General features: G+C 41.0%; 1 protein-coding gene and 1 long non-coding RNA gene across 3 annotated transcripts in view; one reads left to right on the top strand and one right to left on the bottom strand.

Annotated features, from left to right (window-relative positions):
• Positions 1-2,445: 2,445 nt before the first annotated feature.
• On the bottom strand, positions 2,446-16,765 carry LOC113599169 (uncharacterized). The gene is made up of 3 exons (XR_003419879.2): positions 15,666-16,765; positions 3,124-3,280; positions 2,446-2,681 (listed from the first exon to the last, which is right to left on the bottom strand). It is a non-coding gene; the product is annotated as an uncharacterized LOC113599169 (long non-coding RNA).
• WARS2 (tryptophanyl tRNA synthetase 2, mitochondrial) overlaps positions 15,982-25,289 on the top strand; it is a 95,099-nt gene continuing 85,791 nt past the window's right edge. The window contains exon 1 of one of the 2 annotated variants that reach the window (XM_015076185.3): positions 15,982-16,116. In XM_015076185.3, the coding sequence (XP_014931671.2) occupies positions 16,027-16,116 (90 nt within the window). In that variant the 5' untranslated portion in view covers positions 15,982-16,026. The remainder of the gene's footprint in view (positions 16,117-25,289) is intronic. The other variant, XM_027058264.2, reaches the window with a different exon arrangement.

The following is a 25,289-nucleotide window of genomic DNA, read 5'->3' as shown; positions in this document are numbered from 1 at the left end:
TCTCATGGGGGGTGGGGAGATAGTAACACTGTAAGAGATTTATAACTATCTCTAGCCTGCTGGATCTTGTTAGCACAGGGTTACCTCCCCCGGTGCTCCCCAGTAGGTAGCTGGTAAGGCATAGTCCCTTCCCCTCTGTAAGCCTGCCCTTATCAGAGCTCTGTCTCTGACTGTCCCCTTCTGTGGTCTTATTTTGATGAATGGTCTCATATTCTGGGCTCTGCTTTGCAAGTAGAATCTTATTCCCCAAACAGTTACAAACAAGTGTTCTTAATCTCTTTCATCTTTTTTAATTACAAAAAGGAACATCATCATTATGTCATGTCTATATACCACAGACGTCTATGAAAAAAAAAGTAAAAGTCTTCCCCTGAACCCCAGAGGTAACAAATTTCCAGCGATGGGAGCAGTTGGGAAACATACTCGCATGCATTGCTGCTGAGTGTTTACACTGGTTAACAAGTTGGGGTCTAAATTAGGAGGTAATTATCAATATGTAAATATATGTAAGCTCAGAATTAGTCATTCCACTTTTAGAAGTTTACCCTGCAGATATATTTTCTTTTGTGCACAAGTATATATTTACAAAGGCGTTCAGTAGAGTATTGTTTGCAATAGTAATGATCTAAAAACAATTCAGATGTGGACCAGAAAGAGATTGTATAAACAGTTAATGGTATTTTCACTCAGTGGAATACTCTGAAGCTCACAATTGTCTTTTAAACTGAAATATAGATGTTTACTGATATGTAAGGATGTTTAAGACACAAGAAGGGAAAAAATCCAGTTGTAGAACCTGTACAGAAAGAAAGCATGTGGTTGTCTGTGACATCTTTGTAATATGCATAGCCATCTTCAGGAGGGATATAAAACAAATGGCTAACAGTGTTTCTTATGTCAGTGGGTTCAGCAGTCGGGGTAGGATATTGGAGAACAGAACATTTACTTCTTGTTTGGTACTTTTCTTTACAGTTTGATTTTTTTTGTTGTTGTTACCATATCCAAGTATTCTTTTTAAAATGGTACTGGATCAAAAATATATACATAGATGGATGGAACAGAATAGAGAGCCCAGAAATGAACCAACACTTATATGGTCAATTAATCCACAACCAAAGAAGCAAGAATATTCAATGTTGAAAAGATATTCTCATCAACAAATGGTGCTGGGGAAACTGGACAGCCACATGCAAAAGAATGAAATGGGACCACTTTCTTACACTATACACAAAAATAAACTTAAAGTGGATTAAAGACCTAAATGTGAGACTGAAACCAAAAAACTCGTGGAAGAAAAAATAGGCTGCAATTTCTATGACATCAGGCATAGACGCATTTTTCTAGATATGTCTCCATAGGGAAAGGAAACAAAAGCAAAATTAAGCTACTGGGACTACACCAAGACAAAAAAACTTCTGCACAGCAAAGGAAATGATCCACAAAACAAAAAGGCAACCTATTGAATGGTAAAAGATATTTGCAAATGATATATCCAAAAAGAGGTTAGTATCCAAAATATATAAAGAACTCCTACAACTCAACACCAAAAAACAAATAATCCAATTAAAAAGGGGCATAGGACCTGAATAGACATTTTTCCAAAGACATACAAATGGCCAGCAGATACATGAAAAGATGCTCAACATAATTCATCATCAGGGAAATGCAAACTAAAACTACAATGAGCTATCTATCACCTCACACTTGTCAGAACGACTAAAAATCAAAACACAAGAAACAAGTGTTAGTGAGGATGTGGAGAAAAAGGAACCCTCATGCACTGTTGGTAGGGATGCAAACTGGTATAGCTACTGTGGAAAACAATATGAAGGTTCATCAAAAAATTAAAAATATAAATGCCATATGATCCAACAATTCTGCTACCAGGTATTTACTCAAAGAAAATGAAAACACTAACTTGAAAAGATATGTGCACTCCTATGTTTACTGCAGCATTATTTACAGTAGCCCAGATATGGAAGCAACCCAAGTGTCCATCCATAGATGAATAAAGAAGATGTGGTGTGTACATATAATATAATGGAATACACTCAGCTATAAAAAAGAATGAAATCTTGCCATCTGCTATAACATGGATGGATGTAGAAGGTATAATGCTAAGTGAAATAAGTCAGAGAAAGAAAAATACCATATGATTTCACACATATATGGGATCTAAGAAACAAAACAAAGGAATAAAGAAAAAAAAGAGACAGACAAAAAACAGACTCTTGAAAACAGAGAACAAACTGGTGGTTGCCATAGGGAAGGTGGGTAGGGGGGTGGGTGAAGTAGGTAAAGGGGATTAAGAGTATCATGATAAGCACTGAGAAATGTATAGAAGTGTTGCATCATTATATTGTACACCTGAAACTAACATAACACTGTATGTTAATTATATTTCAATTAAAAAAAAAGAGCAGAAGAAAAAATATACAACTCACCTCTATAGCTCTTCTGGGGGGGAAAAAAGAAACAAAAGAAAAGAAAATTTTTAGAAAGTATTTTAAAAAAGCAAGTTCGATGTTCTTGGACATAAAAAACTTACAGTTCCCTGTTAAGTAAATCATAATGCATTTGTTTACCACTGTCCTCTGAAAGCTTTCTTTTCTTCTTCCTTTTCAGTAGCCATTCTACATCATGGAAGAGAATGGTTGAGTTTTGTCTAAGGCATAGTAGAACTGGAAGGAAAAAGAAAAGCAAGTTGGGCTTCGTCTTACATAATTCCTCACTGTGTTATAATAACATATCTAACTTCCCAGGCAACATACCAAGAAACACTTAAGCGAAAAGGGCAAGAAATTTGAAGTGAGGCACTCTGGATGCAGATGTGCAGAACATCCGCCTCCCCAACCATGGCACTCGCATTCTAATTGTTCCATGTTTACCTTCTAAATCCCGGAGACCAGGCGTACTTTTCTCATACCAAAACTGCATTACAGTTGGAAAAGGTGGATGCTTAGTTACTTTGCTGTTGGGGAATACTCGAGCAGTATTTCTGTGGGAAAGGTCAAGAATTATTAGAACTCACTAGACTAAGGCTTTATGAAATAATATCCAACCATCCTGGACCTACAAAATTTTTACAGGCACACAGAGAGAAAAGTCTTGGTTAACGCTCACAGCTGGCCAAGATGAAAATCAGACATTGGATGCATTGGACGACAGGGCCATCAGTACCGTATTCTGAGAATTCACAGCTGTATCTCTGAGTTGCAGCATACATATGACGGTTGGCCATCTCATTCCACAGTAAGGACATCTTCTAAAAGTATGGCATCTGTAAATTAAAATGAAATGAATATTTGACTTCATTTTCAGAATATTTAGAAGTATTTCGCAATTCCCCTGGAGAACTGCAGCTCCTTGGACCGTTGCAAAGCCAGGGCTAGCAATCCCTGCCAGAGAAGACAACTGGCGTCAGCCACTTGAGGAGTCAGGAATGGTATGAAATGGCACCAGGATGTGTCACCGTCGCTTGTTTGATTTGAATTTAAAAAATTAATCAAGAGTTGACTTCCTAAGATAGGTGCCCAAACAGTGGTATTGTTCAAAGATTTCCGGCAACCTGCATCACCAATTGAGTGAAAGCAAGGCCCAAGTACTTCCCTCACCATCCCTTACCAACTCCAGCAACGGAAAGCCACCTGCGCCCTGGCTAAGCCCAGAACAGCCGAATTCTCTGTGCGAGTAACCACTCCTCCTACCATCCGAGTCCCATCCAAACACTGATGTCTGCTTCAGTCTGCAAGGGACTGAGCGCATGGGCAGTCTCTGCTACAGTTCTGTGAGAGCAAAACTAACATCTGCAGCCGACTTTAGAGTTTTCAAAGCATTTTTCCCTCCTATATCCTGTGCTCTTCCTCATACACAACCACAAGTATGAGGGCAGCTCAAGTATGGTTTTTGTTATGTACTCAACCTGTATCCCTGCTCAGCCTGTCAAATCAGGCTGAAATGTCATTGGCCAGTATTTATTTGAGAACTGCCAGAACAGTTTTTTGTTTTTTCCTTAGAAATAATCCATTAAAATTGAAAACCATTTTCCAGCCTTCCGAAACGAGAGTTTGACTTCAGATATCTCAAACTTTGCCCAAAGTAGCGCCTACGTTGTATGATACCATTCAATTCAATGAAGCAATGATTTATTAAGCACATTCTGTGTGCAGGGCATGTCCCATGCAACCTCAAGCAGGACTAGTTGCTGCTCTAGAAGGATCTGAGCGTCCATGGAGAACACAGACAGGAGATGGGACAGGGGATGACAGACCCTGTGGAATATGGGAGCATCAGGAAGGGTGCTAACCCCATCGTGGGAGAAGAACATGTCTCGTGTGGCTTGACAATAGATAGCCACCGCATCTTCATGGGATGTTAAGGAGAAACATACTGTTTGAATTATAGGAAGCGGTGTGCAAGCATCCTCTCTGGGGGAAAGCAGAAGAAAGCTTGCATATTCACCCCTGGGCTTCGTCCGTGTTCATCATTAGCCCCTCCCTTATCTCATCATGGCCTTGACTCCTCGTGAGCTGCGCAGGATACTGGCTCCCAATAGATTCCTGGGAAACGTCTGAAATGCTGTGTCATACCAAGGCGTGGGATGCAGTGAGTGAAGGGACCGGGGGCAGACACTGGCCTGGGGGGAAAGGCATCCACAGAACAACTGGCTCCGTTTAGCAAAACACCAGTGGCCAGGGACAGGCAAGCCCAAAGGGCCCAAACCTTGGTAATGATCAAACCACTCTACTGAGATGTTAGTTTTGGGATTCTCTACTCACAGTCCCCTCCTCACTAATACCATCTTCCAGGCAGGGTCAGATACCCACTCTGGGCCTCCACCAGAGCCCTCACTCCTCTCTGGTGGCACTGGCTTTCAGTGGAGCAACCCTCTGTTTGCTTGTCACCCCTATTAAGCTCTAAGTGTGTGGAGTTCAGGAATTTGCTTTTATCTCTAGTGTCTGCCATAATGCCTGGTTCAGAGTAATGCTCAGAAAATATTTGTTTCTATTTTTAAAATTAAAAAAAAAAACCACTGGGAATCCTCAAATTAAAGTAAAATATAACAGACACACTTAATCCCACTGCTTTTTTAAAAAATGACATAAAGATGTAAATGTTCCCCTTTCATATCCTCCGTTTTCCTTTGCTAAAAGGGACCATATCAGTATATACAGTGAATGTTGGTTAAGTGAATTCATAAAGGAGTAAACAAGTAAATCTAATCGAGTTGAAGAGACCAAAGGAAGGGATGTCAGAAGTTAAGTCAATAATCAGAAGGATCATCTCCCCATGTCAAGATTCTTAATGTCATCTCATCTGCCCAGTGCCTTCTGCCATATTTCTGGGCAGTAGGATGTAGGCAGAGCTGAAGCCCATCTTTCTGTCTACAAGGGGGTCCTTGTTACCAGTCCACACTCTCCCTCTAAGGGGCAGATGGACCTCACTCACTTTCCTTCTTTGGATCTTAGTTTCCTTACCTGTAAACTGGGGAAACTCATTCAACAAGTGCGTTACTAGCCATCCACATTCTAGGCTTGAGAGGTACAGAATAAAATGAAATTCTCTGCTCCTATGATGCTTATGTTCTAGAGGAGGGGCAAATAAATTAAGTAGAATATGTTAGATGGTAATAAGGGTTGAGGACTTGTGAGGAGACCGGTGTGTCCAGGCAGAGCAAGGTAAGGGGGGGTGGTAGTGAGGAAAGAGGCCAGAAAGGGAGGTTGGGAGAATGCAGATCATTTGGGCCTTATAGGTCTTGGTAAAGACTTGGGATTTTTCCCAAATGACATGTAAAGCCACTGGAGGTTTTGAGCAGAAGGGTGGCTGTAATCTGACATATAGTTTAATGTGTTGCTCCGGCTGCTAATTACGAATAGACCGGAAGGTTCAAGGGAGAAAGCAGGCAGAGGTATTAATACCTTATTTGCTTTAATTTCACCTTTTGGTATGCCTTATTCATGTCTATGGCCATGCTTCCTTCATGCAGTTATCTCTCCTAAGGGCACCCCGGTCCTCTTTCCAATTCAAAATCCCATCCAGTACCTCCTTCAAGAGCTGCTCAGTCCTCTCCTCAGAGCTGTAAGGGAACTCGGGGAACTTGTTATCCCCTGCTTTCATCTCAGGATGAGGAAACTGGGCCCCAGGCCCTTAGGAAGCCTGTCCGGGGTCGTACAAGTAGCAAGTAATAGAGCCAGCATTGCCCTTGAAGCGTGATTCGAGGGAAAGCAAAAGGCCTTCTTGATACAAAGATGTTTTCCCTGGAATTCTTTTGCTGTTTGCAGCTTCCCTCATTAAATTGTGATGTGGAAAAGCGCACAGAGTATCTTATTCAGTTTTGTGTACTTAGCACCTGGCCTGGTGCCTGGGTTGTGATAGACCCCCATAGGTATTTGCTTATGTGTAAATAACAGAATGTCAAGCCCTCAAGAGTCTGGTGTTTATATGTTATATGTCTCCCCACCGCACCCCACTGCCTCATGGTATTAAATGTCAGACAACTGGAAAGGTTTAAGAATCTATGAGAGCTAAACTGAGTGTTCTAGGAAACGAGACCTTGTTATTGTAATGAAAGGCGTGGCACCAGGATTGGAGTGGGATCTTCCAATCATCATAAAGGTCAGAGCTGGAGACCCCTTCTTTTTCCTTCCCTCCTTGATTCCCAAGCAATTCTAGAATAAAAAGGATAACACAGGTTCTGAAGGGATGTTATTCTTCGAGGAGAAACCACAGTCCTATTTTGAGTGAACTCCTGTGCCCAAAGCATGCAGGTGATAAGTGATAGTGACGATGTGATCGCCAAGCGTAGCGAAGGCTGGTGTGGGAGTGGTGTGTGTTGACCTGGAGACAGGCCCTAAGAAGCGCATCCTTGTTCTGCCAGAGACCCTGTGGACTCATATTGAGTTATCTAGTTGCGAATATTTTTTTAATGGGCAACTTGAGTTCACATTACCATGTCCACGCTCAAGAATGGCTCCTATCCTGCTGTATTTTTTTTTAATTTTTTTTAACGTTTATTTATTTTTGAGACAGAGAGAGACAGAGCATGAACGGGGGAGGGGCAGAGAGAGAGGGAGACACAGAATCAGAAGCAGGCTCCAGGCTCTGAGCCATCAGCCCAGAGCCCGAAGCAGGGCTCGAACTCACGGACCGCGAGATCATGACCTGAGCTGAAGTCGGACGCTTAACCAACTGAGCCACCCAGGTGCCCCTATCCTAATGTATTTTAACAAGTTGACAAGAAATCTTCCCTGCAGTACTCAGCTTCCCCAAGGTGGGATCCAGCCTTTATCCTCTGTGGATCCCAGTACTTTAGACAGTCCCAGGTTAATAGTAGGTGGTCAGCAAGTACAGAAAAGAAGGAAGGCAGGATGGGAAGGTGGGAGTCGGGAAAGAATGCCGGTTTCCCAGTTTCTCTAAGTTTTCAGAGTGGGAACTAGTAAACTACAGCCAGGAAAAGAAGGTGATAGATGTGATAACTATAAGAGGTATCACTATGATGACTCAAGATTGCCTTTTTAGTCCTTTAGTTTTATGGGCATGCAGTTAGCATGCGGTAAATGATTTCTGGGTGAGTAAATACTGTGAACGAAGTTAACGGCACCTTTGACTAACAAATTTTACGGTAGCTGGTTTCCCATCTCCTCTACCTCCAAGGTCTCTGCCCAGGCACTAGCTGCCAAACTGGCCCCCACCTCGGAGATGCATGTGATATTAAAGACTCTTCATTTCACCTTTCCTTTGAATTTACTATCTAGTGATTTCCTCACTGACAGTATGCTCTTCAAGTTAGTCACAGTTTGGCTCAATTCCTCCAACACCAGATTACCCAAGACAGTTTCTGGGCCTTCCACACATGAACAGTGTAATAGGTAAAGGATCATTGAGTCCCAGCTGGATCGTCTGTCCAAATGGGAGTATATTTCATCCTATCTGCCCAAGTACCAGGAGATCCTTGGTTAAAAAATGAGACACCTGCATGATCATAAGCTTATACAGTTAAGGGCTGGAAGGACCCTTGAGAATCAGCTGGTTCAACCACTCCCATTTTTTCAAGGTAAAAAGCAGGCTGAGAGGCTACTTTCCAACGCCACTTTGCTAGTTGTGGCAGAGTCAGAACTGGGTATAAAACCCAGTGTTCTTCTCAGGACACCCACTGCCTACTGGAACACAAGCTCTTCTCTCTTGCTTCCCAGTGCTTCAAGCCTGCTGATGGAAGTTGCTCTTCTTAGATGCAAAACTGGTATGGACAGATCCTTAAGAAGAGATGCTGGCAAACAGAGAGCTTGATGATAAACAGGGAGATGATGCAAACACAAGAACTGAATCCAGAAATAAATCATATCTTCACAATAGTGTTTACAGAAATTGCACTTTGAATAATTTCCATAGAAATTATTTTACCCGCCACAGGAATGGTGCTCCCTCCCACAGGGATTTGACCAAACAGAAAGAGAAGCAGAATGGAGGAAAAGCAGTAATTTAGATTTATATATAAAACATTAGTTGGAACCTAAGTAATAACCCTCAACTAATCAGAGTATTTTATGCATTCTGCTTTTTAGTGGAAAGAGCAAACCACAAGAAAGCGGGCATATATCAGAGATTTTAAAAATGCTTCCAGGGCTTATTTTAGACTTAAAAATTTTCCCTCCAATTCCCTGCACTATCTTTAAAATATCCCACTGCACACCTCCCTCTTCCTCCTCACATGTGCTCATTTGCTCATTTAATCAATCTGCCAATATTTATTGAGCCCTCCTCTGATGTCCCAAGTACCCTGCTATGTCAGAGGTGAAAACATGGTCTTGCCTTCAAATGTAATGCCTGGTTAGAAAGTTAACCTAATACGCTTTAGATTTTTACCATTGTTTCAGAGTTATATTTCTAGCTTTGTAAATGGATAGTGGCTCTGTACTGAATATTTCCATTTGGACTTTCAAGATCCACTGTTCCTATTTTGCAGCTGTTCTGTGCTTCTGGGAAATGGGAAGTGGTGGTGGGGGGTGGGGAGGAGAACTGACATTTATGGACCAGATAAATCATGTTACTTCATCCTGAGGTTCAGCAAATGGGAGGAAGCAAAAGATCAGATCAGAGGATGTGTAGAGAGAGGCAGGGCTGCCCCACCCCCCACACCTCATTCCCCACACCTGCCTAGCTGTGGGTGGACACTGGCTACCTTCCTCTCCTAAAATCACAGCACCTGCTTGATAACCCTCTACTAGAACTCTTGGGTTAGCAGCTGTTACATAAGTCACTGATTGCCAATTACAAAATAATGACTGTGTTTCTGACAAATAACGAAAGCAATACAGTTGGGAACCCAGTGGGTTGCCCTAACGTAGCTAGAGTGAATGAAAATGGGTTAAGATATTCTTCTTACTTACACTTTGGAAGATATGTGGAAAGCCATTTCCTGCTCACAGTTGGGTGAGAAAAGTTGCATATTCCCTGTCTTTCACAAACCTAACCCTTCCAAGACAGAAGGAATAGGGCCCATTTTATTTGGTTGAGAGTAGCTGCCTGGAGCTGTCTTGGGAAAATTTTGCAGCCCATTCTCAATATCTATATGTCAGTATCTGCCATGGGCACGTGGTCAGGGGATGTGCTCTGAAATGTGGATCCTGACTGTAATACCTATTTCTGTACCTCTAAATGAATCTAATTTGGGACAAAACAGAAACTAGTTCCTAAAATCACAAGAGTTACAATGTATGTCATCTAGCTCCCCCCATTTTTTAATACACTTGACACACGTTATATTAGTTTCAGGTATACAACATAGTGATTCAACTTCTCTATACTATGCTTAACTTCTCTATGCTCACCAGTGTAGCTACCATCTATTACCATGCTACATTATTATAATATCATTGACTGTATTCCCTATGTTGTGCCTTTTATTTCCTTGATTTATTTATGCTACAGCTGGAAGCCTGTATCTCCCACTCCCCTTCACCCATTTTGCCCATCCTTCTACCCTTTTCCCCTCTGGTAACCATCAGTTTTACTCTGTATTTATAGGTGTGATTCTGCTTTGTGTTTATTCATTTGTTTTTTAAGATTCCACATGGGGGAGATCACATGATGTTTGTCTTTTCTCAGTCTGACTTATTTCACTTAGCATAATACCCACCCATGTTGTCTCAGATGGCACGGTCTCATCCTTTTTATGGCTGCATAATATTCCTGTGTGTGTGTGTGTGTGTGTGTGTGTGTGTGACATCTTCTTTATCCATTCACCCATCAAGGGACACTTAGGTTGCCTCCATATCTTCGCTATTGTAATTAATGTTGCAATAAACATAGGGGTGCATATCTTTTTGAATTAGCATTTTCATTTTCTTTGTAGCCCTAGCCCTTTATTCATTTTATAGATATGAAAAAAGAGGCACATGAACGCTAAACGGTTCACTGAGATCAGTAATGGGGCTAGCATCCAGAATTTCTCCAAGATCATGCTCACTTCTACTTATTAAAGACAAAAAGTGAAGACAATCACAGCTGACTCCAACCATCACTGGGTTTCGGAAAAGTCCAACAGACTCTAACTGGTTAAGATGGGATTTGACTGAGACAGTGAGGTTAACACGTCCCTTGTTTCAGAGAGATCTTTTCACGTTGTTTTTAGAAAGATCAAAATCTAAGTATTGTGTCTCACTTTAATAGCTCCTAGCATTACACCACGGAGATAGAGTATGCGAAGGGATCAATGGAGTTTGATTACATAGACAAAATAGAAAGGAGCCTATCTGAAAGACACTCCAGGAAGCTTTGTCCAGACCTACTTCTTTTTGTAAAACATAAATTCCAAAGTGGGGAGCCCATTATGAAGTAGCTGGGAGTGATTTAAAAATACAGGGGCGCCTGGGTGGCTCAGTCGGTTGAACGTCCAACTTCAGCTTGGGTCATGATCTCAGTCTGTGAGTTCGAGCACCGCATCGGGCTCTGTGCTGACAGCTCGGAGCCTGGAGCCCGGAGCCTGCTTCGGATTCTGTATCTCCCTCTCTCTCTGCCCCTCCCCTGCTCATGCTCTGTCTCTGTCTCAAAAATAAAAAAAAAAATTTTTTTTAATTAAAAAAAAATAAAAACAGAACAAGTGTGCAGACAACATAAAGATCTTGTCTTCGGGGCCATACCATTTGGAGCAGCTATGGCATGCAAAGGGAGACAACAAAGTAAAATGCTCTTTTAAAACTTTAATTTGCTAATTTCTAAGCTCCATTTCTTCCACGGAACATCTTCTCCTAAGACTGAGGGTGAACAATGGAGATAGAGAATATTGAAAGTTGTCTTTTACATTTCCAGAAAATTATTGGCCCCATTCTGGATCCATAGTCAAGGGGGCAAGTCTCTTCTTTGAAGACTGGTACTCTGATGTTGAAACAGCCATTTAGGCTGAAATGAAAACATCTTCAAAATACTTTAGAAAGCATTTGAAAAAAGTTTCAATGCTTTTGAGGGAGGGAGCCAAACCATAAGAGACTCTTAAAAACTGAGAATAAACTGAGGGTTGATGGGGGGTGGGAGGGAGGGGAAAGTGGGTGATGGGCATTGAGGAGGATACCTGTTGGGATGAGCACTGGGTGTTGTATGGAAGCCAATCTGACAATAAATTTCATTAAAAAAAAAAAAAAAGAAACAGCCATTTACAAAAAAAGTATAGAGATAAACTATTAAATATGAACAGGAATCCCCAGGTCTGCACCAGCCCCATATCCTATTCCTGGGATCCCACGCTAAGGACTCTACAAGCAATGGAGTCATTTGTCTGAAGACTGAGACATGCAAATCATTCACTTCCTAGCTTTGACTCTCTCCACCCCTCCCACCTTCTCCCACTCCCAAATGTTTTCATTGTGGTGGAGTAGCTAAGTCCTTAAGAAGCTGAATCTGGAAAAAGCTATGGCCTTGGCCCTTAATTTTAAGGAAAAGGTGCTCTGAGAAAAATTGTTTTGCTATTCACATCACTAAGTCTCTCCCTTAATTTTGCTAGATGGCATCTTCGGGGGGGAAAAGGGATAGTAATGCCTCCTTTAAACCTCTAAGTCTCTTTTTCCAAAGACCAGATGGGCCTTCTGACTATGATCCTCATACAAAGATGGTATAATGTACACTTCCCCAAAAGCTACTAGGGAAAAACAGCATCTTTTAATGTTAGGGGAGGAGAGACGAGCGCATCAACCCTTTAAAAATTAGCCGCTGAGTTGCTCTGACTTGGAAGCATGACACAAATATGTGCCGTTAGATGAAACCTTGCCCTTGCATCAGTCCTGCCTCAGCTACTTCAGCTTTACAGTGGTGTCTGTTACTGTAGAGCACTTGTCTATCCTGCACCTTATCGGTTGTGTGATTTTTGTCAAAGTACTTAGTATCTTTGGACGACTTTCATCACTATGAAATGAGGGCTAGAACTAGACAATGAAGCCAAAGGTGGGGGGAGGGGAAGAAATTATCTCCCCGTCATTATTATGGTTTCCCGCATACTTTGATGACACGCTGATGAAGTGATCTCATTCAAAGGCGGACTCTGCCTCACTTTGATTTAGATCCTCAGAACGAGTCCAGCCTAAGATAGCATGGCTGTACCCCAAATTATGAAGAGGAAGATTTACCTTCACTGTGGAATCTCTTCCTCTATATTTGAAAAACATATTTAATATAAAGGAAAAGCCAAAGGTGAATGGATTGTGCTTTAAGTAAGTTTTGAACATAGATGCCATCTAGTCTTTGCAGTCTGCAAAATTCTTCTTTAAGTGAATAAATGTGTAGGGCAACTCTCCATTACCTTGATCAGCATCTAATACCAACCTGACACTTAGAATTAAATTAGAGAGACAAAATTGGATACTTTGAGACTTGAGGGCTGATTATACTACTAGAGCTGAAAGTGGATTTAAACTCTTTCCTTATCCCATTTAAATCTAACTAGATATAAACTCTCCATTACTGAGGAATAAAGGTGTGTCTGCAGAGGTGGAGGTTCCCCTTGATGTTCTTGGACAAGGAAACCTAATCCTTTCTTCTGACACACATGGTTGCAATAGAAAGCGTTCCCCAACTGCCAGTCTGGTTTTAATCTATTGTTTCAAGCAAGATGGGATTTGCAGGGAATGTTAAGGAAAGAGCAAAATTACCAGGACGTACTATAAAAGTGTTGATGAGAAATCAAATTTTAAACAAGTATCCAAAATAGTATGCATGGACAGCTGCAGACACACAGTGTATGCCATAAGCACAGGACTATACAAATTTTTAATTCTAAGTATATTTGAGGTAAGCTTTAAGTACAACATTTAGATCTCATTTTATTAAAGTTATTCGGCTTACCAAATGAGAGCAGTGTGAAACACTGCCAATAAATACAGCGATGCTTCATTTAAACAACACTGTTGGACAATGAAATATTCCATGAAGTGAACTTCTCAGGTAACCAAACTAACCCTGCAGTATACAAACTTTTAAAATGTTAATCACTTTGTACAGAAACATTTCAAAAGTGTATTACACAATTGTTCATTAAACGGTACGCTGAATAACATACCTTTTCCTGAAGACTCAGAATTAACATTTAAAATACTCATTAAAATAGGCTGAATGTATTGCACTTCTTAGAAGAGCAGAAGGCAGTGGGCTTAGACAATGGTGAGCTTTTTCATGATCCTTTCCCAACGCCAAAGATTTCAGAACGCCACGTAAAAAAAGTACAACAGACGAAACTAACTTGCTTTAAATAAATCCAGTGTCTTTTCCGCTATCAGCTGTCCCTCCTGGCTATTAAAAACATACCAACCTCTGACAATTAGTTACATACTTGGTCAAATATCAAATAAATTTTTATTTTATCAAAATAAAATATTTTATCAAATAAAATTTAGATATAAAAGATGGGACTTCTCTGTGCAAGGTAGCGTACTGGATGCACGGGGAAATGTAAGAACCAGAAAACACAGTCCTTGCTCAAGGGGCAACCTGGCTGGCTGAGTGACACTCAAGAGTCACCGGTCACCTCTGTGGTGGGAAGCAATTACTTCTAAGTTTGAAAATAACTTGTTTAAAAAATACAGATACGACCCCCCCCCCCTTGCTTGCGTGCCCTCTCTCTCAAAATAAATTAACATTAAAAAAATACAGGTATTGAAGTTGTTACACTGTGTTCCCATACACCTTCTTCAGTGGGAGTATGCCTTGGAAATATCTCCCATGGAAATATTATCAGCCACGTGAGTTTTTGTAGATAAAAGACTAAAAATACTGCTTGAGGAGATAAAGTGGACAGGCCTTGGACAGCTTTCTATTGTAACCCTCATTTTATTGCTAGGCTTTATTGCACAATCCAGAGGGCTGAAGATGTCACAAGTCCAATCTTACTAATTCCTAGGGTCATTTAATCTAATTAATATCATATCTGTAAAAAACTGTATTTTAATGCTTTGCTGTATATACAAGTACAAAACATTTCTAAAACTGCATGTTTACTTTTTTTAAATGTTTACTTATTTTTAAGAGAGAGAGAGAGAAAGAGTGAGGAAGGGACAAAGAGAGAGGGGGAGAGAGGATCTGAAGTGGACTCCGTGCTGACAGCAAAGAGCCTAATGCGGAGCTCGAACTCACGAATGGCGAGATCATGACCTGTACTGAAGTCAAGAGCTGAACACTTAACTGACTGAGCCACCCAGATGACCCACTAATATATACCTTTATAATGATCAATCATCACTTCCACTGGCAAAGTCTTTCCTGGGGTTGAGTAATACCACATTTTGGGGGTTTTAATTATGTTTTGACTAGTCCTTTTAATTTCCATCATCTGACCGCTTCTATTCCACAGACTACCTGGTGGTCTCAGACTTCCTTACTTTCAACTAGTATCTGTTTTGCAGTTTGGACCTCTCTCCTGAGCCCCTGACCTATTGAATAGTCATTACATTTAGAACTACTGCACACACCTCAAATTTAAGAGACAAAAGCAAACTTCAACTGATTTGTACAAGAATAAGTCTTGATTTCCTTCGGATTTTTTTTTTTTTTTTTGCTTTTATCCCTCCGATTCCTTCTCTGCTTATTTCTACATTACTCCAATTATGCTTGAATTTCCACCAGTACTTTGTACCACTATTAAGAGATTATAATGGATGGTTCTAATTCACACATTTTGTTTTAACCTGTTAAGATTTCAGCTGCTTTAAGAGTACAGGCATCCTTATTCATCTCGTACCTCTCCCTATGGAAATGTGGTAATTGTCAGTACTTGTTCAATGGATAAACACAACACATAAAAGAAGTCTGACAAATCTCTTCCTGTTATATTTACACTGATAGGTTCTTTACCATCTGGGAGCTTTTTGAGCGCATTAGCAGAAGCAGGAGCACTGTGTTAATTCTCAAAATTTAACCCAAACACAAACAATTTCTTCTATCAGTATCACCTTCTGAAGCCTTCCCTGGACCAGGCTCAGGCACAACAATCTCAACTACCCCTCTTCCGCAATCTTGAGTGTTTGCTTCATAACACACCAGTGCATCGTTTATTTACCTGCTACCCATCAGGCCGCATAAGACAGATGTCTTTGCACCTTCGGTACCTAGCAGATGGCAGGGTTTAACAAACGTTTGTAGATGGAATGAATTAATGAGGCCACATTAAGTCTCAAAGGACCACTTACTGCGCTCTAACAGGATTGGGAAGGCCCCATTCCGAGAGAAACTTCTTAAAAGATGCCTCTGGATGGCTAGGATCCGAAAGGCAATTTATGGGCTTTCTTCCAGTCTAAAACGCTGCTACTACTGTCCCGGGAGGAAATTCTCCCACCGTGAAGCCTACACAAAGACTAAACTCTAGCGGAAACACTAACGACAAGCCCCACCCCGTTCCTGTCCCCACCTGCTCTGCAAACACCCGAGTCCCGAAAGCAGCGGCACCGCGGCACGCCCGGATACATGCGCGCATGCGCAGCAAGCAAGGCAGCTGGGACTGGCTCTCTGAGCAGACGTCACACAAGCCAAGACGGCTCCGCCCCTCTCAAGATGGCGATGCGCTCAATACGGAAGGCGCGTGGGTGCTGGAGCTTCATCCGGGCACTTCATAAAGGACCCGAAGCTGCTCACGCTCCCCAGGTAACCAAAGCCGGTCTTTCTCCCGCCAGCTTCCCATCCCGCTAGATCCTTCCCGTCTCCCTTCCCTCCGTTTGCTTCTCTCTTCCTGTTTCCTCTGGAGAGCACCGAGACGGTTCTCTCCTAATATCGACTCGCCTAAGACTGCCCTCCTACTCGGAACGTGGCGACGTTGCAAGGATGTGCAATGATGTCAGGCGCCCTGATGGGAGGAGCGCGCTTCCGCCTGCCCCCTGGGCCTTCGTAGAACCTTGGCCTGCAGCTGTTGCCGGGCAACGAGGAAGCGGAGTCCCGCGTGAAGTCCTCACACCCCAGGGCAGGTCTTTCCCAGGCTGCCCGCCTTCTCAAGGTCCCCTCTTTCTATTCTTTCTATTACTGTTTCACCCTCCTTTCCCTAACAGCAAGCCGAGGGGCCAGCGCAGAAATCAGAGAGGAGGTCTTGTGAGGAATTGGGCGATATTTTTAAATCGGAGCAGCCACTTGACGTCCTCCTTCTGGCCGTGCGGCACTTCAGTGTCAAGTGTCGGTGCGTCTTCCTCTCTGGTTCCTCCTCATCCCCCAAGTAGACTTGTATCTTGCAGGCTCTGGGAAGGAATTACAGCACGTTGCCAAAGTGCATCGTCCTGTCCTGCGCCCGGCAGCACTGCTGTTACCATTACTGTGTCGTGCTGAGAGTGTGGATGCGGTTCAACCCACCCCGTCAGTGTCTGTGAATATACGCTGCATATATATACCCTTTCACTCGTTCAGTTATTTACTTCACTCATTCAGACGTTTACTAAATGTCTTCCAAGTGCAATCTCTCGGTGGTAGGCGCTTTGCTGTACATCTCTTGGGACGTATCTGTGGGGAAGTAGGCAGAAACTTGAGATTCTGTGATGAGATGATTTCTTGGCAGCCTTGTGTATTCGTTGTCATAATGCATAGGTGTGGATTTTGCGTGGTAACTGGTATACTGAAAGAGCATTAGACTTGAAATTAAGAAATCAAAGTCCAAGGGATTGGTCTGCCACTTGCTAGCTGTATGACACGACAAGACAAATATCACTGGATTTTTTTTCTTTAGCAAAATGGGTGGAGGAAGGGTGGACCCATTGACACGTTAATGTTCTTCAAAGCTTTGGAAAATCTGTGGCTCCGTAATTATGAAGCCAAAGTAAAGCAATTAGATAAATTATGAAAACCAAGATTTGAGTAGTCATCCCATAAACTAATGTTCTGTACTTAAGTTTTCTTCATTGATATGGGCCTCACAAGATTCTTTTAAGGATCAAGGATATACTGGAGCAAAACAGCTACTTAAATGTTATTTTAAATTTCAGGCAGCAGTGTTAGGTAAGAATTGATTCATAATTAGGTAAATCCATTAAATACCCCTCTCTTTGAAGTTGGAGGGTTTGATTTTGCAGAACCAGAATAGGCTGATTACTATTTTATAGCTAATAACGTGTTAAAACGTATGATACCAAAGTAACAGCCTTAGACCCAAATTTCCTCTCATTTCAAACCCAAGAAGTGAGGATGTCATGAGAAATAGAAAATCAAAGAGAAAAGGAAAGCAAGCTAGAGCCCACTAATTGCCCAGGGAATTCTAGGGCACTAAATTATTATAAATTCTAAAGAAAAAAATTCTTTCTTTTTTTAAAAATGTTTTTATCTAGGGGTGCTTGGGTGTCTCAATGGGTTAAGCATCCAACTTTGGCTCAGGTCATGATCTCATGGTTTGTGAGTTTGAGCCCCACATCGGTCTCTGGGCTGACAGCTCAGAGCCTGGAGCCTGCTTCGGGTTCTGTGTCTCCCTCTCTCTCTGCCCCTCCACTGCTCGTGCTCTGTGTCTCCGTGTCTCAAAAATAAGTAAACATTTAAAAAAAATTAATAAAAATAAAATGTTTTTATCTATTTTTGAGAGAGAGAGAGAGAGCATGAACAGGGGAGGGGCAGAGAGAGAGAGAGAGAGGGACAGAGGATCTAAAGCAGGCTCTGTGCTGTCTGCAGAGAGCCTGATGTAAGGCTCAAACTCCCAACCATGAGATCATAACCTGAGCTGAAGTCAGACACTTAAGTGACTGAGCCACCCAGGCACCCCAAAGAAAAAATTTCTTAAACTTCTATTATTGTTCTAGTGGAATTAATGAATATGGTTATGTTAAAGTTAATCAACTGCTAAGCTAGATAGTTTCAAAATGTAGAACTTCCAGAACAGATTAGTGTTTACAAACCTTTAATTTATCTTTGAGTACTTTTATTACTTTATGATCTTATTAATTACATTTAATAGGAATTAAGTGTGTAAGTGGGAGCATTTCTTTTAAAGTATAAAGCTACATGTAACATTTAGTCATTATGATGGCTTAAAGTCATATGATGGCTTAAAAGACCTGTTGAGAAAAGATACAAAATTGTATTCATAGTATAATTATAATATTGTTTGTAAATAAATATTTAGATAAATACACACACACACAAACAGACTGGAAGGAAACAACCAGTCTTAACTTTTTTTGTTTTGCTTTAGTCTTCCTAAATTTGGGTTAAAAGTGGCTGAAGTTTTCTTCTTTAAGCATTCTGTATTTTTCACATGTTTTAAATTGAAGATATATCACTTTTATACCCATAATAAAGTGTTAAGGCATAAATCTCCATATAAATGCATAGTCGTTAATCTCATCTGTGATATTTTAGATCTCTAAAGACCTAAAGAGATACCTGTCCCACAGTGCTATTATTAAAATGGCCTTAGAAAAGGACTACTAGAAATTTATGGCCACTTTTCCTGTATGTATCTTCTTTTTCTCTTGAAAAGCTTCCTTTGAAGTCAAAGAGATTTTTGTGAACAGATGCAGAAATATGTGAAGGAAGAATTGGATTCTTAAACCAGATGGATTAGACGTTTTTATGATATCTCATAACCTTTGTAGAAAACAGAAATTATTTTGCAACAGTATAGTCTAATAGAAAATGTATTTTTATCATATGGATGATTCTATCAAATCTACGAAATAGCCACATTGCTTGTTATTTGGTTACACAATTATTCCCTGAGGTGAGAGGCAGAAGTCAGGATGGTGGGGGGTGGGGGGGCACATAGCCGATCTTTGTTGGAAACTATGACTGATAAAGTATTGTGATTCCTAGGTTGATTTACTGTTTTCTTAAAAAAGCAAAATCTTGAATAATAAGGTTGACATTGGGAACCTTTAGTTATCTCAAAGGCAGGTTTTTGCCCCTCAAGGCTAGAGGTAGACTCAAGTTTAAAATAAAACATAGAAACCACGAATAACAGTGTTTCAAGCCATGTTCATTGTGAGCTGTCTACAATTTATGTGAAAGAGGTTTATTTTGCCAGGTGTTACCTCACAAAAAAACTGTTGAAGTTTGACAAGATGAGAGTAGTCACAGTCTGGGGAATGAAGATTTGACATGCTACGTTTAAATGCTGATGGCATTAGGTAAATGTAAGCCTGTCATCATTGGCCAAACACAGAATCCACACTTCTTGAAGCACTAACGAATGATTGTGTTGTACCAAGAGTGAAATATTGATGGTTAGTAGGCCTTTGCAAGAATATTTGTAATCATTCAGTATAAAACGTCCACATTTTGTTGCAGTTGAACAACACACTTCACTGTTAGCTGTCCCAACCTGGGTCTGGCCAGTGTTAACATAATGTTCCTACAGTTAATGGCCACTGAGTTTAGCCATTGGATGAAGGAATCATGCCTACAAAAAAAAAAAAAAAAAAAAAAAGGCAATGTATTAAATTAGTGATCTTGTATTTAGTTCTCACGACTAGGCTTTTTAATTTTTTTTTAATCTTTATTTTATTTTTGAGAAAGAGACAGTGTGAGCAGGGGGGGAGCAGAGAGAGAAGGAGACACGGAATCCGAAGCAGGCTCCAGGCTCCGAGCTGTCAGCACAGAGCCTGATGCGGGGCTTGCACCCCTGAACTGTGAGATCATGACCTGAGCTGAAGTCAGACACTCAACCGACTGAGCCACCCAGGCACCCCTTGACTAGGATTTTTAAATAATTGTTCTTTTTTTTTTTTAATTTTTTCATTTTATAATAATTTCAGATTTACCAAGTTGCAATAGTAGTACTTAGTATTCCTGTACACCCTTCACCAGGCCTCCTTTTACGTGATCATGACACAGTGATTAAAGCCAAGATATTAATTTGGTACAATAGTAGCTAAAGACCTATTTCAAATTTCACCCGTTTTTCCCCGAGTCTCTTACTGGTCCAGGATCAAATCCAGGATCCCATATTTAGTTGTTGTGTCCCCTCCAATTTATGGCACTTCCTCAGTCTTTCATGACCCCTGGCATTTTTGAAGAGAATTGGTCAGTTATTTTCTAGAACGTCTCTGAATTTGGGTTTGTCTGATGTTTTCTCATGATTGGGTTGTGGATTTTGGCAAGAATACCACAGAAGAGATACTGTTCATAACAAGGCTTTAAGGCAGGTTTATTTTAAATCATGAGGAAACAGACTTTAGTTAAGTAACTTGCCTGATGTCACACTGCTAATTAATTGTGGAATTAAGATGCCAGAATTTACTATTGGGATTTCATTCCATATTTTTCCATTAATATTTGTTACTGTAGGTTTCTGTGATCTTAATGAGATTCAAATGTGGTGATATTCCCAGTGACTTTTCCCTTAGCTTTTCTCTGCCACGTCTTGTCCGTCCAACTTGCAACAAGAGCTAATCAGCCTGGAGAGCTACCAGGAGCTTCCATAGCCATTATTTTGTAAAACAGTAACTGGGCTGGTTTGATGGGGCTTCTTCATCTCTCTGTGCTTTTCTCCAGTGGTGTTACCGGGACCCTCTCTAAAGCCCCTTTCAAGTTCAGTCAGCTTATGACTCCATTCGCTTAAAATCCTCTTTAGGTTGGTTTTCCTTGTGAACTGACTTAGCTTATTAGAAATAATAATTTTCAAAAATACATTGGAGTAGATACTGAAAACTACCGATGGTCACTGATGAAAATATAGAGGAGGAACAGTGAGTAAATGCTGAGGATTTTTGCTAGCAACTCTTACGACATCCACAGCTAGGAAATGCTAAGGAGAGTAAGGCTGAGATCCTTTGTCGGGATATCTGCTGCATGGTTGCAAGCTACAGAAGTGTCTGCAGAGGCTTACACAAATAATATGTGTGTGTGTGTGTATATATATGTATATATGTGTGTGTGTGTATATATATATATATATATGTTTTTTTTTTAAGCCTATGTACATCCATAACCCAGTCTTTCAGAAAAGGAACTAACATTCAGCTAGTGTCTTCTATGTGCTAAGGCCCTGTGTTGTGTGCTCTACACACTTTACCTTATTTTCTTCTCACAGTTATGGAAATACTATTCTACCCATTTCATGCAAGAGGAAACTAAAGTTCTGAAAGATTAGATAACTTTCCCAAGCCTAGTAAATGGGTGTGCCGGGATTCAGACTCAGCCTTGCCTGTGCTTTTTCCACTTTGATGAGTATTTTTTCACCAAATAAAATCTTACATCAATCCCTGTTAGATAAAACATAAAAGCCAAGCTGTTCCTGTTTCAGAAATAGAGGAGTAGCTGGAGCCCTGCTTGTGTGACCTCACTGCCCCTCCCCACTCCTCCCACCTGCTGCCCACCAACAGAGGCCCCTGAGATGGTGCCACACAATCTTCAATGTTGTATGATGAAATTTGAAAAACACTTCATCTTCCTAACATGTCCGAGTAAGTTTGTTGGCTGATGACCACATATAATGGATGAATTATGTTTTAGGAGCTACCCTGTAAAGAAGTAGTTTGAGAGTATTCACTTTGATATGTATGTATTTTATCAATAAAATGCAACATAGGTTCTATTATCTTTTTTTTTAAGTTTTATTTAAGTAATCTCTACACCCAACGTGGGGCTCGAACTCATGATCCTGAGGTCTAGAGTTGAATGCTCTTCCGACTAAGCCAGCCCCCGATTTATCTTAGGCTATACAAGTACTCAAATTAATAGTAGTCAATTTTCCTTCTTTCCTGCTCTCCTTCCTTCTTTCTTTCTCAACATAGCTGACTTCTGCTGATCTTTCTGCACAAAGATGGTTCTATGGATTCTCTCTCAGTCACTATTATAACCAACCCGGCCTCTTGCCTCCTCATAAAGAACATTTAACCAGTTCTGCTCTTGATTCCATTCCACCACTCAGGGTTCAGGAATTTCCCTTCTAGAGACTGCAGCATGAGGCCTAAGGCTTCTTTTTGAATTTCCACAGGAGCAATTTCCTCATTTAGGGTGGGAGCTTATCTGCCCATGTGAGACACTAGATGCAAAGAGGTAATTTATAGGCACAGAGGTGCTACGTTGACTCCAGCTTGACTTAATTTAACGCTGCTGGAGCATTTACTGTTTTCCCTATATATCATTTCTTAGCAATACTCTATCTTTTATTCCTAGTCGGAGGTGTAGCACTTGTCTTAACTTCCCTGCCTCCTGAATGAATCAAGGTCATATCAAGATCTTCACACCCCCTGACATCTAAGTTCCGTTGGGCCTCTAAACCGTTTATCAAAATTCATCTACAGCTTTCTTTTTTCATGGCACACAGTCATCCCTGCATCTCTTGAACCTACTTCTGGTTGGCTAAGGAACTGCCTTTTGACTGCCCCTTTGTCTCCTGAACAGCGGAATTAAGCCAGCTGATTTCTAACCCATGGGGATTCTCACAACTTCTGCTTCTCAATCCCTTGCCCTCTCGGCCAGGACACCAACTAGTGTGCAGGTTGCATTCCTTTGCTGGTGACACATTACAGTGCCAGGCAATGCCACTGTGGATAGAGCCCTGAATGAATGACCTAGGTTACACTGCTTATTGTCCCAGGTCTTTAGGACAGTAGTTGCAGATTTTTCATCAAGGTATGTAAAAGCATAAAATAAAATAACAAATTTCACCTTGTAGAACATTTTCAAATGGAATCTGTTATTTTCACTGATAATAATATCCTTTTGTAATATAGCACTTTGTAGTTTCCAAAATGCTTCACATATTCTCATTTAATCTTGAGTATAACATATCAAGTTTCACTATTTGGTCATCTAAAATTTTTACTCACTGATTAAATTTTCATTGTGTCTTCCCATTTTTTTTAACCAGTTTTCTAAGGGTGATGAATAAGTGAATATCAGTATTCTTTTTGTTTTTTTATTTTATAAATGTTTATTTTTGAGAGAGACAGAGCATGAGTGGGGGAGGGACAGAGAGAGAGGGAGACACAGAATCTGAAGCAGGCTCCAGGTTCTGAGCTGTCAGCATAGAGCCCGATGCGGGGCTTGAACCCACGAACTGTGAGATCATGACCTGAGCTGAAGTCAGACGCTTAACTGACTGAGCCACCCAGGCGCCCCTAATATCAGTATTCTTTAAAGTTTTAGTTCGCTAGATGTTATTTTCGTATTTGTATTAAAATCAGTTTAGTATTTAAGTTCTTTTGGGGCCCTGGTCTGATAGGACTGTGATCATTTTGGTTATTATAAACATGATGATGATGGAGGAGGTAGAACTAGCAAACATTTATTGGATGCTTACTATGTGCCAGGCATGATTTGACATGTGTTCGCTTATTAAATCTTCACAACCCAATGAGGTTTGTGCTAATATAAGCCACATTTTATAGATGAGAATAGTAAGAGGTTAAATAACTCACCCAAGGTCACATCGCTAGCAAGTGTTAGGGCCAAGATATAAACCCTGGTAGCCTGATTCCAAACTCTGTTCATTAACTGCTAAATTCTAAAACACATTACCCGTGATAACTGTCTTGCAACTTTTAAATTTGTTCCATGAAAGCCACTGATATGTATCTTGCCATGGTGACATGCAGAGTAGAAATTATAAATCATCCCTTGTTGTCACTGTTCCTACACTCTTGTTTGGCTCCATGAGTTATGAAGAAGGAGCAAAGCTGTCTTGTAAATTTATCTCCATGTCTCTATTTGGCTATTGCCACTAGGATTACCCTGTGTAAAATAAGGGCTTTAAATGCATGAGTCCCAAGGTGCATGTAGGAAGTTCTGTTTATACACAGTCTATAGCTAAAAGGTCAACCTGTGCACAGCCCTGCAGGCAGAGGGGAGGTGGTGAGTGCTGAAGCTGATGGATGACCAAGGGGCCACTATCTAGGGTTTGTTGGGATTTATGGCGAGAGTACTTTCTTCAAAAGTAGCAGAGGTGCAAAGTGGGAAGATGGGAGAGGTGAAAGTAATTAGTGTTGTGTGGGCCATTTCTGCAAGTGATAAGGAAGAATTTTATTCCAAAGGATCCTCATTCCAAGGAGCTCCTAAAAGGGGCTCTAATTCACTAACTGAATTAAAGTGAATCATTTCCAATTAGTACCTTAATTAGGGTACTGTTGAGGCTTTAAAATGAGCAAAATTGAACAGAATTTACTTTATACACCAAAGGGCTCCTCGCGGCCTTTACCTTATACTCCCCATGAACAGAGACTGCATAGGCTATTCTACTTTATGTTCATTCAGCCCCACCCTTTACTCTCTATGTTACCTCGGGCCCCTTTTGGGAAGCAGGAGAATGTAATGGAAAAGGGATATGGAGCTGTTTACTCAAATCCCTGATTTAGATTCCTGTCCTCCCATGGGGAGAATGGGCTAAGTAGCCAGTTCATAAATTTTCTGCAAGAGACAAGAGGTGTCTTGAGCTGGGGCTAAGTGTGCAGGATGAAGGTGGAGTCTCAAGGGAGATGTTAAGAACCAGACTGTGGAGCCCGTGCCAGTTCTGGGGAGAGAGCCAGGTTGCCCCTCCGTGGATACTAGTTACCTGGCCATCTTGGTTGTGAAGGAAGATCCTTCTCTGTAGGCAGGCAACTTTGGCTTCTCCAATGGCTGGCAACTTTTCAGCCACCCCCATGCCATCAAGCTGTGAAACTCTGTAACCTAGAGAAGCAAGTGTCTAGAGAATAAGCAGTCACATGAACAGTATCCTTGTCATTTTAATTTACTGGCCCCTTCCTAAGAGGAAGTGTGGTAAAGCAAAAGGGACATGACTTTTGGGATCATTTAGGCCTGGTGGTACTAACTTTGTGATGCCAGGCAAATATTTGACCTAACTAAACTTTAGTTTTCTCATTTGTAAGTTATTCATAATAATGCCTTGTAGGAATTTATGTGGATTCGAG

This window comes from Acinonyx jubatus, chromosome C1 (assembly GCF_027475565.1).
Source record: "Acinonyx jubatus isolate Ajub_Pintada_27869175 chromosome C1, VMU_Ajub_asm_v1.0, whole genome shotgun sequence".
Classification (NCBI taxonomy): domain Eukaryota; kingdom Metazoa; phylum Chordata; class Mammalia; order Carnivora; family Felidae; genus Acinonyx; species Acinonyx jubatus.
Note: the sequence above shows the minus strand (reverse complement) of the source record. Positions and strands in the feature narration are given on the sequence as shown.